The 14,630-nt window shown below is 30.9% G+C and overlaps 1 protein-coding gene across 13 annotated transcripts in view; it reads right to left on the bottom strand.

Annotated features, from left to right (window-relative positions):
- Positions 1-14,630, bottom strand: part of LOC148628743 (uncharacterized) — a 69,019-nt gene that overhangs the window by 32,782 nt on the left and 21,607 nt on the right. For 10 of the 13 annotated variants that reach the window (XM_088593831.1, XM_088593771.1, XM_088593837.1 and 7 more), the window contains exons 17-25: positions 14,025-14,157; positions 13,291-13,322; positions 12,844-12,910; positions 12,375-12,501; positions 11,785-11,820; positions 9,251-9,292; positions 7,364-7,529; positions 5,148-5,297; positions 3,671-3,745 (exon numbers count right to left, since the gene is read on the bottom strand). In XM_088593831.1, the coding sequence (XP_088449957.1) occupies positions 3,671-3,745; positions 5,148-5,297; positions 7,364-7,529; positions 9,251-9,292; positions 11,785-11,820; positions 12,375-12,501; positions 12,844-12,910; positions 13,291-13,322; positions 14,025-14,157 (828 nt within the window). The remainder of the gene's footprint in view (positions 1-3,670; positions 3,746-5,147; positions 5,298-7,363; positions 7,530-9,250; positions 9,293-11,784; positions 11,821-12,374; positions 12,502-12,843; positions 12,911-13,290; positions 13,323-14,024; positions 14,158-14,630) is intronic. The other 3 variants (XM_088593805.1, XM_088593778.1, XM_088593826.1) reach the window with 3 other exon arrangements.

Genomic DNA, 14,630 nt, shown 5'->3' with positions numbered 1-14,630 from the left:
TGAGATTAAAGGATCTTGTTTAACGATATTCCTTCTTTTGGATCAGATCTACCATCAAGTCAGCCTCATAAGTGTGAAGGAATAGGTCAACAAGTAGGCACACATTCAACTAGTGAATTTTGAACTTTCTTATTTATTCCAAGTACATGTATTCCATACACCTTTTTATATTATACATGTATAGAGAAACCTGCCTTAACCACCACTTGTATTCACCAAAAACCTGTCTAAAAAGACAGATTAAAATATCCCTATTTAGTGCATTCTGTGTAAAATTAACATTTATATAAAGACCACCTGTCTTATGTGACCATGCTCTTCCTTGGAACAGGTCAGTTTGACAGGTTTTACAATACCAGTAATTGCAACTGATTTGGATTATAGCAACATTAAATCAATTTAGTCCAATTAACTGCCATGTCATACTTATAATGCAAAATAGGAAAGGTAAACCTATTCAAGCTCATTTAACCAAAATACTGGTATGTATGACAAATGGTTCACTTTTAATTATTTATTCCTGTTAGTATACTTTTCAGCTATATACAAAAGCCTCATACATAAATTATTCTACCATTCTAACATGCTTTATTCTTTAAATCTTTTTTTTTTTTCGGCGTACAGAATCATCTCAATTCTAAAACAACAAATAACATCCTTGATGACGACTTGCAGATAATAAGTTTACACTGCAGAAAACAGACAACACATTTCAATAACAAAGTGCAAAAAGTGAAATTATTTAAAATTTAAAACATATTTAAAATAATGTAAAACCATTTCAACTTGAGAACTCATTCATGGATAAAAGAAAGTTTTGTTTGGTTCAAATTTTCAAAACAATGTGGGCTTTTAACCCTCATGGTCACTTCAAACAGTTTTGTTCAAACATTAGTGGTGTATATTTACACACTTAACATGTCCAAAGAGGAAAAGGACACCATTTAAAACTAAGTATACTAATCAATAAATTTTATCAAATGAAATGGATTTTTGACATGACAATATTCATTGATTGACAAGTTACATTTGTGGGGTTTGTTTAAAATTGTTTCAAATTAATAGGGCCAGTTATCTCTATGTATACTCTACGGCAGATTAAGAAAACATGACCGCATCACTACTCAAAGAAATATTTGTTTGGAAAGGGAATTAATTCATGTAACTTTGACAAAGTTAAATACCTATCTATTCACGACCGCAAGGTGTCATTAAAATTACAGTGAAATTTAAGTCAACAATGACTGATTATCACCCGAGATTTAAATAACAGTCTTTGTAAGAATCATGCAACACTGTGACATGTTATGCACCCCAAAAAAGGCTACACATTTTCAGTTTTGTCATTTAAGTTGCTTAATATGTCTTTTTGAAGAAATGTGTAATTATTCCTTCTAATCTGTCTGCACTTAGGAGATAATCCATATTGAAAATCCAACAGTTTCTATTGTATTTTAATGCCATTTACAGAGTTATCTCCCTTAATTTTGAATTCTACAGTGCATTCTATATAATTTTTATTTCCTATGAACAAGGGTTATATGAAAAGCCACATGTTACTTTCTGTTTGCTTTGACATTTAAAACAAAATATCAAAAATAAAAATATGTAGGCTTTCCAACCATGAATCAGATATTGCATGATTCTTATGCTGAGTGCTACTTAAATACAAATTTGAGAACTATAAAAATGCAGTAAAAGACCATTTACCTCCAATATCAATGATTTATGAGAATGCATATCACCAACAGTGAATGCCTTTATTGAGTAACCGTTTTTTTCTCATGAAATTATTGTGTAAAACAGCAAAATCATGTTTACTTTATCAATGATGTTTATGGTATTAATACAATGTAATACAATACCTTGTATGTAAGAATAAATATTGTAATCTTTTTTGTTAGTTGTACGTAAACTGGACTGAGAACCTCTATTTCTCTCTTATTATTGATACTGTATAAGTGTTGTTGTTGTTTGGTTTTTTTTTGCAGGTTGACAAATTTCGTGTTTGTTGCAAAAATTACGATTTTATTCTTGAGAAATGTAATTTTAGAATTCTGAAATTCATAATATGTATGCAAAGGAATTACTCTGAATTTTTTTAGATGATAATCACATTTTTATGATGGACAGTGGAACTGACAAGAAAGACAAACTATAAAAAGGGGAGTATAAGTATGACAATGATTTTTCGTTATTGGCAAAAAACTTGGTTCGGTAAGGGCAAAATTTAGCCCCAAAAACAAAGTTTACAAGAAGAAACTTTTAAGTAGTTTCTCCAGCTCTTTAATGTGTTTTATAGTTGATTTGATTGGTTTATGGTAATAATTTTAAACATATACGGTCACATATGCCCTTCAAACTTCACCGAAATTGGGAAAATTTGTTACAAAGGCTGGAAAACACTTAAGTTTGTGTAGTTTTTTACTCTTTTAACAATGGCCACATGGTTGTTGACTCTTTTGCTTCATATATTTTGTGTATAATTGTCAGTTACAACTCCTGTAAAAATATATTGAGTCAACATCTGTGTGGCCTCTGTTTCACACAGAAGCCACCTTAAAAATTGCAGAAAAGTTAAAATTTAAAGTTTGTAAAAGTGTCATAAATGCATACCGTTATTTCTGGAATAACGTCAAAAATCTTGTCAAAAGCATCTTATATTCAGTGTTTGCAACCATTTTACTATACTACTACTACCTAGAAATCAGCTTTAATAAAATTTCATGCCCAAATTATGAGGCCTCAAGGGGTCCTTACCTAACTTTCTTCTTTCCAGTAAGATTTTAAATGGGGTTGATGAAAAACTATGCAATAATTAAGCTTTAAAAGAACAAATAAAATCAAGTTTAAATGAATAACACAAGAACTTTCCCAAATTCATGACACTCTTACATATCATACCCACACTGCCTACAAAGTTTCATTAAATTCGGTTCAGCAGGTAAAGAGGAGTTTCACTGACAAGATGCTTCATTTGTACCTTTCGAGAATTTCTTATGATTTAAATGGGGCATAATTCCAACAAAACTTTTCCTTTAATAGGCACAAATAAATATGGTGTATTTTTATTGACCATGTCTCATGACTTAAAAGATACAAATTGCTTAAGAAGTACATTTTTGGAAATTTCTAAGTTAAAGGAGGTTAACTCAAACAAAATTTAAGTGATCATTATTCCCTGGTTATATGCACAAATATGTCAGTTGTTCTAACTACCCACCAAGTTTTGTAAAATTCTTTTCAGTAGTTCCCAGTATTTGACAATAACACTGGTTCTGTAGTCCTGTGCCTACCTAATTTGAGAAAGGACTACTTTGAATCCTTTGAGCCATCTAAATTAAAATCTTTAAATTTAATTGTCCTAAAAACTGGACTGGAAAATAATTTTGAGGACTACCTAATTTATCAATTAATATAGTTCTGTGGGATACCTAGCCATAAAAGTTAGTGTCAAACCTTGGTTCCTTGGTTCCTGAGGAGTTGGGCTTACAATACATGTAATGAACAGACGGATGGACAGGAGGAAAACCATATGTCTCTCCACCAAATTGGGAAGAGGATACATAAAAATGTGGTTAAATATTTACAGCCACCAAAGATGGGAAGAAAACAAGCTGGTGACATGTAGATATATAATGAGCAATAAAACTTATGTATGAATTCTTACCTCCCTTTCCTCTGTTGTCATGGCAGCCTCTAAAGCACATTGATAACATTCTGCAGATTCTTCTACTTCTTCACTCTGTAATCAAATATATTTGTATTAGGTATGCTATTGTAAATACAGTACCAAACTCTTTGATAACTGATTGCAAAGTGGCAAAATTTATGTCAGTCAATATCGTGGATTAATAGGTTACTTGTTCATGTTTTTAAAAAGCTTTAACTTTGAAAACATAAAATGTTTCATTTGTACTATCTAGAGGACATGCTAGAATATCTATAACATTACAGTTCTAGAAAAGCTTAACTGATTATTTGTCGTAATTATTTTTAAATGTATCAAAAAGTTCAGATCACAAGCAGTTATGAAATTTTGATAGACATTTTTTCACATTGTGAAAATTTGAATTCAGAATAAAAAACATTGATAATATTGGCACTCAGTTTATTTTGCAAGTAATGGATTAATTTTATGAATCCTATTAGATAATTCATTAAATTAGTACAATCTGAAAAAAAAACATTGCATGCAGTATTCCATTATTCAGAATTTTTTAAGTTACTAGAGAAAAGGTGCAATAGTGCTGGGATACAAATATTTGAGCTGCTTTTGTGGCCTGTCAAAATATAGATGCCAAACAACTTCACTTGCTGAACCACTAGTTTAACTAGATAACATTGAGATGCAAACCATCTCTAAGGATGCTGTGGTAGCTTAATTAAAAGTGATTCATGGAGGATTTCAAAATTAGAGAAACACATCAAGCTGATCCACCTTCATGCCAAATACCAAATGCTTACATAAAAAGACAACAAAGTTACAGTCAAGAAATGAATCTGTATTGCAAAATCCATTATTTGACAGTGAGGTCAAAGTTCAAGGTCTTCAACTATGGTATGCCACACTTTATCTTGAGTTGATCTTCTATCATGCCAAATACCAAAAGGCTACACCAATAGATAACAAAGTTACAGCTGGGGCACAAAACTGTAGTGCAAAATCCTTAATTAAAACCTTGAGGTCAAATGTCTTCAACCATGGTACAATATAACATACAACATCTTCAGCTGATCTACTCTCATGCCAAATATCAAAATCGTACAACAAATGTTTCAACAGGGACAGGAATCTGTATTGCAAAATCATTAATTTGACCTTGAGGTCAAAGTTAAAGGTAAAAGTTCATCAATAATAGTATGTGACACATCATCTTTGAGCTGATCTACCATCATGCCAAATATCAAAAACCTACACCAAAAGACAAAAAGCCTGGACACAATTTGTTATGGATGGATTGAAAAACTGGATAGAAAAACTGATTACAATGTACTATATGACATCAGCCACATAGTGGCAGGGCCCTAATAAACACACAATGATAATGAATAATGAAATTTTGTATTGAAATGAAATAAAATGATGCACTGATATAAACCGTATACTACTCCACTTTCCAATATTTATTAGACTAAGTACTTACAGCTGGAGAACCTGGTTTTGTAATATTTTCACTGCTTTTTCTTGACTCCAGAAAACCTGCTGCTGATTCTGTTCTCCGACTAAAATCTAATTTGAGATCAAGTTTTTCTTTCAGTAATGATGACATAGGTCTTGGGGGTCCATGACTTGACTACAAATAATGAACATCTAGCTAATGTAAACAGCAAAAGGTATGTTTTGAAAATATATTGTTGACACAAATAATTCATTATTTCTCTTGATTTTTGTCACTCCTGATTTTTAACATATTGAAATTAAGAAGGGCCGTTATTTAGGTCTTTTGGAACGGTCAAAAAAAATTTTTAAAAACTTTTCATAATTACAAGAATAAGACTAATATACAATGTTGACTTTTCATTACTAAGTCATTCCTATTGGGGTTTATTTTATTTTATTTTTTTTTTGGAGGGGGGGAAGAGATGGTCAGTTAAAAAAAAAAAAAACTTTTTTTGTGACAAAAAGATATAAAAAGAAATAATGTTGACTATCCAAACCTTTTTAATAAATTTTTTTTCTGCAAGTAATATTCACAACACTAGACTAGCAAAAAATTCTAATGAATACAAAAGAAACACTTTGCAAGTAGAGGTTATAATTAAATGATTTGCAGGGTGCAGCTTGATATGACTGCAGTGGTAGAACCCTGAACAGTTGGGCTAATACTGACACACAATTCAACCTGCTACAGCTTTGAATTTGATAGTGATAAAATATTAACACATGATAAGAATTTTACCAATATTGAAGAGGACACTTTTTAAAGCCTAATTCCCAAATGGTTCCAGTCGCAACCTCCAAAATCAACCCAAACCTTTCTTTGTATGCATGGCACATTGAGGCACAATTTCAAAGAAATACATCTATTGTACCTAAGTTATCATCCAGATATCAGGAAATTCTTGTTTCTGGCCCCTTTAAGCCCCTTATTCCTAATTGGATAACAACATCCAAACTTCCTTTGGTAGTATATGTCTGATATATTGTTGTACAATTTTAAGTTATTGCCCAGACATCATGAAAATGCTTACTTCTGAGCCCTGTCTGGGGAGACAGGGATGAGGTCAGCACCATACCATTATATGACCACAATTTTTTGTTTTTTTTTTTTGTGGGGGGGGAGATCCATAAAAAATCAAACACAAGCCATTCAATTACTAACTATGATGATCTTTTTTGTATCATAATTTAAAAAAATTCTGCTTTTACCATTTACTTTTACAAATTAATAAACCGTAACATCTATTTAGCACACAATCAACATAAATGTATGCTTGTATATAACATCAAAAATAAACATCAATCCTCCAAAATTTGTTTCAAATAATCCAACAAATCCTCAAGTGTTTTAAGAAGCAGTTTACATTAATACAGACATATCTAAAAGTCTGGAAAAAATAATTCACATAAGACTGACCTGAAAAAAAAAGGTAAATCCAAGCCTACATAAATCATCATATACTTCATCTAGCTATAGTCCAAAATCTGGTTTTAACTCACCACACAATAATGTTGGAATAATCTATCCGGTAGTATCCCCATAATCAACTGCTGTGTGAGTACACAAAAGTTTTACTCAAAGTAGTCACTAATATATGAGTTTGTAAGTTGTATTTTAAAACATTCAACAAATTAAAATACACTCAAAGCATTAACTCATGTATGAGTACAGTAAAAATATACTCAAAGCATACACCTAAGTATGTATACACATGTCATATTCAATTTTAAAGTACTGAATGAGTACACAGTTTAATGTAGGGTAAATATCTATACAAAAAAGACTTTTCAGTCATCCTTCAATTATAAAACTACAATTGTAATAATGCTATACATGTAATGCTATTCCTATATATAATGGGTCAAAAAGGAAATTCAAAGATAAAAAAAGTTGAAAACGATACTGAGAATTTTTACCATATAGCAAGTAATTTCCATGGGTGGATAATTTTAATGCATTTTAGCAGTTTGTCTGAAAATGCCAAAATAAATTCTGAAAAATATTTACTATGGGCTTCAGTACTCAGTGCATACATTAGCATCCACCAAAATTATAAATGTCAAAATTATTTGCACATTTTTTCGCCTCGATGTCACCAAATTTCACACCTATAAAAAAAATCTGCCATAAATGGGAAGTTTATGGAGGGGATGGGGTGTCTACAGGTGTGTATAAAAGAGAAAGTATTTTTATCCTACCTTAGGTCTTGGAGGTGCAGTTGATGGAGGAGGGTGTCTGGGGGAATATATAAGGGGCTCTGTTCCAGACTGCCAATCAGGAGAATTAGGTCTTGGTTGCTTGTCTGCCATGTTGGCCTTCCGTTCAAGTTCCTTCTGTAAATCTTCTACAGTGTGAATGGTCAATCTGTAAAATGACAGCATATAAATCATAATTGTGATTAAGATTATATTTATACATTTTTTGTATTTTTTTTCCAAATCATCATGCTATTAATATAAGGGTAATATGTCTAAGATATCCATATACATGCCTGTAAATATATTGAATTTCAACTTTTCAACTTCAATTTATTCTGAGATAAAAACTGGTTCAATTAGTGTGTGAAGAATGAGTTTAATTTTCCACAAATATAGCAATTCCATTACAAATTAAAATTAACTTTCTGCATCGTTGAAATAGAAAACAAAGGTTCCATGCAGAATGAAAGTTTAATTAAAAATTAATAACAGAGTACAGATATTATATGATTTGAATTATAATGTTAGTCATAATGTAACAGAAATAAGAATTATTAACGTAATTTATCATGTATTATACAATTTTCAACAAATTACAATGAAAAGAACATTTCCGTTATGTCTCACGATGGAGGTATAATATCTAGACAAATTAAACTGCCACTGTCTCACTAATATCAATACTTATCTTAAAAACAGTAAAAAGGAAAAAAAACAACAAATATTTTATGGGCATAATATTCATTAACACATAAGTTTCATAACTAACCAACAAAAGGTAAAGGAAGAAATGCAAAAGGTTTTTGAGACAGATTTTCACCCAGAGATACATGTATGCCAGCCCAGGATGCCAGCTGGGTTGGTTGGGGAGATGCACAATACAAATCATGATGAAAAATGATGGGAAAGGTGACATGCATAGCACATGGAACCCAAGATGCATGTCAGAAAGCTATCAGGTGTTTCACAACAAGAATCATTGATGTAGGAGGGAGTTATCTGGGGGTTAACCCCCTCCCCCTTTTGTTGGAAAATTTTGTGAATTTGTAGACTAATTGGTCAAAAAATAACTTATAATAGCTTGGAATCTCCAAAGCCTCCTAAAAAATCTTTGCACATAAAAGTGTTCACCTTTATAGACAACAATCAAAATGCTTAATAGTTTTTACTGTAGGAGCAATTTATTTTATAAATAAAATAATTTAGTAGGAGGTCAGTTTGTAAATATACACAAAAAGAAAGAAGGAAGAACAAATAAAAAAAATGATTGATTATTTCATTCAATTCAAGATGAAAGATAAGAAAAGTTTTATATGAAATTGAGATCATATATAAATATTAAAACAGTAATATAACATAATTAATACATGCACATGATTGTTTTGTTTATATTTATTATTAAAATATCACCTGAAAAGGCATGCAAATCTAATTCCTAAAATATAATAAGTATGTAAACTATAGGAACTAAATTTACATACAAGAAATAATAATAAACTAAGTTGTGGTAATTAAGCAGAAATATATGGTCTAAGGGAGATAATTTGGAACATGCTGAAGAATTCTTTACCAATTATTTTTATTGTTAAGTGAACTACCTATCATCTTTGTCTTTCTTCTACATGTACTTGTATTGTTATATCAACAGCAAAATTATTAAGTGCAAAACTAGATCAGTGCTCCATGTGCCTACATGCAATGACAATTTCAATTTAAATGGCTGAAAGAGTTAAATTTTCTATCATCAATATTTTAAAGAAAAATTACATTTTTGCAATCTCAAAGCTGAAAAATCTTCAAATTTGAACACAATGGAAATACTTGACTTCATATGGTGAAGAATTCTTCAAAGGGAGCTAACCAAATGACAACAGTGATTCTCAATACCTTGTGGGTGATCTAAAGTTGGTTAAATACTCCAATAATATACTGAAAACACAAATCAATTTTAGTTATGACAAGCAATAAACACATCTACAAACACAAAGACAATGTTCTTGTTTATACTGCAGTTGTGTGGGGTTTTCAAGCTAACTATCATTCATGCAGAAATTAAGGAACATGAAATTTGCCACCCATTTTACCTTAACCTTTGATATAAGACCATGAAAAGCTTTTAATATATTCATATATATCATTGATAAGTGGCTGAAATTTGTTGAATCAAATTAACTTTTTAGTACCAACAAGGTTTTACAACAGTTACTGTAAATGTATTACTTTTCGCAGTTGTTAATTTAAATTTTCAGGGATTCTGTCAAGTGAATATGTTCGCAGGTATCAATTTTCAATTATCAAAAATGATTGTATTATACAGTTTCAACAATCAATTTCATAAGTACTTCTTTTTTTCGCACCACAAAAATTAATACACTTACAGTAGTAGGTAACATAACAATATCCTTTGCAACTTCAAGAGAATAAACAATGAAAAGTTAAAAGTATTTCTAAAGTTCTAATTGTCCATGTATATTCTAAACAAATTGGAGAGATACAGAAAAATCCAATACAGTGAAACCTGTCTAACCAAACCCTAAATTGAATGAAAACCTGCTTAAATCAGACAAGATTTGAAGTCCCATTGTGTCAGTTTAAATGTATTTTGAACCTGGATAAATCGTTCACCTGTCCAAACCAACCAAATTCTACAGTCCGAAAGGGGTTCTGTTTATAGAGGTTTTACTGTACCAAAAATTATATTAAACATTTTCTCTAATGTGAACTGAAGTATAAACAGTAGACATATGTGTAGTACATAAAGGCTTCAATCTGTTAACACTTATAAACAGTAGACACATGTGTAGTACATAAAGGCTTCAATCTGTTAACACTTATAAACAGTAGACACATGTGTAGTACATAAAGGCTTCAATCTGTTAACACTTAACATCACATAATTTTACTCAGTTATAATGAAACATGTACACTTAACATCAGTATTTTAAGGATCACATACAAACAAGAGACTTAAATCTGGTTAATGTTGGTCAATAGCTACAGATCTTCTGATGATACTTCTTCATTTGTTGTTTCTAAATACATACAGGAATATCAAAGTAGTAATTGAACTATTAGTTTGTTAAATTTGATAGTTGGAACAAAATTCCTGAGGTTTGAGATTGATTCGTTGTTTGTGGTTTAATGTCATATAGTACCATAGATGTTTGATGCATTTCAGGACAAGAACTTTTGTCCAATCAAAATGACCATACTTTGTACTTGTAAAACATGCCGAGCCTGATTTTTATTGTCCAACCACACAGAAGCAACAGCCCTCAGATAGGCATATCACCCCACTTAAATACATTATTCTGACTCCTAGCCAAACAATTGTCAGTCCATCCCATAAAAACTGTCTGCTTTGATGTGGTTTATGAGAACTTGCTAAAGTAGTGAGAACTTTTACTCTATGATTTTTTAAATCAAAGAACCACATGCATATTAAATAGTGAAATCAACCCTGCGGTTCTTTCAACTGAGACAACTTAGCACAATTCAACCTCAGGTACATTTTAATGGCATCAAACAAATCTGTAGCTATAAGCAATTGTTACTTTTATAAAACATGAAATCAGTATTAGAGCAATCGACTTGGCTAAAGTATTGGTTAAATTTGATTTAGGTCCACATTGTACACATAACTGAATTTAGCTTTTATCTAAAATTTTGCGATTATTTGGTTAAAATCGGTTAAATATTACAGCTTTTTTATTTGCTGTTTGATACAATCTAGGTGATTTACTACAGTTGGAACAACTTGTAATGGTTTCAGAATGAATAAAATATTGAAAATTCCATGTCAAATCATTTCCAATGTATGAATCATGAAGTCATGTCAGGACTGTTGCTAATGAAAACAATTTGTTTTAACATAAATATTTTTTATGGTTTGCACTTTTAGAAATGTTAAAATTTTAGATAAACTTATTACATATATTTAAGTGAAGGAACAACTACTCCTTAAACATCTTGATACATGTACTGTGAAAGTATTATTATCTGTGGGTACCAATTTTCATGGTTTTCTTGGGTTTGGTAAACTATGAAACTTTTTTCCTAACGAAAAGGAAATTTCCAATTCATTTGCATGATAGAATTGTCAAAACCATGAATTTAAGAATCTATGAACTGAAGATTTTTACCTGGACTACAAAATTGGTACCCACGAATAAAAGTACTTTCACAGTAGTTGCATACACCTCTATCACTAATTAAGACAAAAAACCTTGTAGTGATATGGGATACACAACTGCCATGACGTGAAAAAAGTAAGTTTACCTACACATAAAGTATGTACAATGTAACATGTATTCAATACTGACATGATATATACAGTAAATTGGTAGTAGGTAGGTCTATTTGGGCACATCTTCCACTTGTTAAAGGTACAATATATATATATATGAGACTTTCACTTTTACCTTGAAGTGTTTATTTCATTCAAAGTGTAAAATACGCTGTAAAATTCATTGAAATTAATTAACAGAAATTAATGTTGCTTCTTATCATGTTAATATGTGTAATATACAAATTTAAATTAAAAGAATTTTCCATTGGTTGTCAATCAGTTATGTAAAAGATGTTCTATTTGGATGACATTGTTTTATATCTTATACATCAAATTGCAAAATTAATCATGTGGGCCACTTCAATTTATTTTGCTTTCCATTTTATACAATACAGGTATACTTGGAAAATATTGTAAATTTGATTTTTATTTTTTTTCATACCTAAAGGTTTAATTTTCTAAGTATTTGGATTGATGCATCTACATGAAATGCCAATACATCTAAAACTAGCAAGTCACAAATTTACCAGGAAAAAATCATAAGTCAAAGCTTAATACAATTATCTTAAAAAACTGTCTGCATAAGTCTAAAAAAAAGATAATGTTTTCTAGGCCAAATATCATAAAATCCAAAGTCTCTACGAAATTTAACGAAGTCAGCATACAATCAAAAACCCAAATGGCCTACAGAAGCAATAATATGTAACTATATAATGTAATTACCTATCACCAATGGCCCCTTTAGGTTTCCAGAACTTAAGACCTTGGTCCCACATCAGTTGGTCCATGTTGATATAGGTATAATGGTCCTCACTACTCTTCAATTTACTTTGCATAGCACCATTAGCAGCTGTTTAAGAAAAATAAACATGAAGTTGCACGTGTTGTGCTACGGATACCCCCATCCCCTCGTAAGTAGGAAGTAAATATAAGACAGCATCCCAAATTGCTAACAATGTATGCCCCATCTAGATAAAGCCACACAAAATTTTAAATCAATCCATCAATTGGAAGCAGAGATAATTGCAATGATAGTTGGACAGACGATCAAGGCGTTTCCAATATACCACTACTTGTGGATCGGGGGTATAAAAAATGAATGTTCATAAGTGATGAGGCCAACCCCATTAATACACCAAAATAATAGTTGTGTACAATGTGTCTTACAGTCACGCATTGTTGTTAACCTTACCTGGAACTGAGTCCATAGAAACCAAAGCAACAAAGGGCTGAGGTAAGGAAACTATTTTACCCATTGTCTGTAATTGAAAGCAACTTAATAGCAAGGATACAAATTATGTACTTATTCCTAAGAAAGGGGTTTAATGTATTATTCCATGACTACATACTTTTGTAGAACTGAGATAAAACTATCATTTTACCATTAGCAAATAGAATAGTCTAAAGATATATTAATTTCAAATATTATAGATACAAGTATGTACAAAATGCAGCCAAATCATGAAAAAAATACAACAAAATAAATAATATTTTAAAGTAACAGTGGAATTATTATGCTAAAAAGATGACTTTATGACAGTAAACAGATACAAAAATTACATTCCAGAAAAATAATAAAAAGAAATTTACATTATCACTTTTTGAAAAAAAAAGAGGTGCAAATATATAAATAAGTTACCTGAGGTCCCAACAACAAGGAATCTCCTAATCCTAAAAGAAAATGTGTCATTAATAAGCATCCCAAAGTTCACAAACAAGTTCAAAATGTAAGTCTTTATTCTGATATCAAGGGTACATTTATTTTTTTAACCTTTTAAAGAGTTATCTTTCTTGAGTAGGACTATTTGTTAAATAAAACTATTTAACTAGTGTTGACATAATTCCCTAAAATAACTCTTTGACAAGTCTGAGTTAGTGAGGGTTATTCTCTAAGATTTATTACCCCACAGACTGGCTAGTCAGTTCAAGTGTTCCAGAAAACCCAAGTTTATTTACATTGATTACGTAGGAGAAATTTTTGGTATTTTGAATTGTGTTTGAGATATCCTTGGTGTTTGAGCCATCCGAGTTTGAGCAAGTGAAGTTCTACTGTATACATGTAACAGTGAGATCTTTATCTGAATTACTACATCCAGACAAGGACTAATAACAGTTTTATATGTTGGTAAAGGATTTAACTTGAAAACAGAAGTTATTTTGTTACAGATTTATCAGACAACCACAATAAACGACCTTTAAAGCAAATTAAACCTTCATGGTGTGAAAGAGAATTTTTCACTATTGATTGAGATAGTTCAAACAGTAGAATGTTGTAAATCGCTTTTATTCAATAACATTTTAGGTCACACTTGTAATCTTCATTCCTCTATACTTCTATTTTATCATTCAACTTTCCAAATTGTATCTACTTACTCGGAAATCTATCAGCAGTTTTTCTAGCACTCATAACTCTTGGTGGATCTTTCTCAGGACTAGTTATACCTTTCATGTGGAAGTCAGCAACATCTACAGGGTTTATAGATTTCACAGAAGACAGCTTTGTATGCTGTGATAGATAAAAAAAAACATTAATAAAACAAAAAATGAGCCCACTGTAGATAAAAGCTTTCTATAAATTCAAGTACTAACAGTGAGTGTAAAGGGCTAGACCATTTTTATACCTTGTGAAGGTAAAGACGTGTAAAATGCATGCTTTAAGATATCCGGAAACATTCAGGTCCTCACCGGATTGGGTTCTCTTCCCGCACCAACTGGCTGTTTTTTCAAAAAATGCAAAATTTCGTACAAACTTTAAGAATTAAAATCATGAACAAATGAGCAGAAAAAGGTACACTTTTCATCTGCTTTTTTACAAAAATACTATGCAAACTTTGTTTTTCTGGCAGTTCTTAAGTGCCTTATATTTTAGAAAACCTGTTTTTTGACAATGGCTTTTGGGAAGACACCCAAACTTTGTTATGAAAACTGATGTATAATTTCATTATGTTACCATGGCTACAGATTTTCATAAAAAAATAC

The sequence above is a fragment of the Perna viridis genome, chromosome 1 (genome assembly GCF_037379345.1).
Source record: "Perna viridis isolate PV_CMFRI_1.1 ecotype Kerala chromosome 1, ASM3737934v1, whole genome shotgun sequence".
In the NCBI taxonomy this organism is placed as follows: domain Eukaryota; kingdom Metazoa; phylum Mollusca; class Bivalvia; order Mytilida; family Mytilidae; genus Perna; species Perna viridis.
The sequence above is the reverse complement of the archived record's forward strand: the minus strand, read 5'-3'. Positions and strand labels throughout refer to the sequence as shown.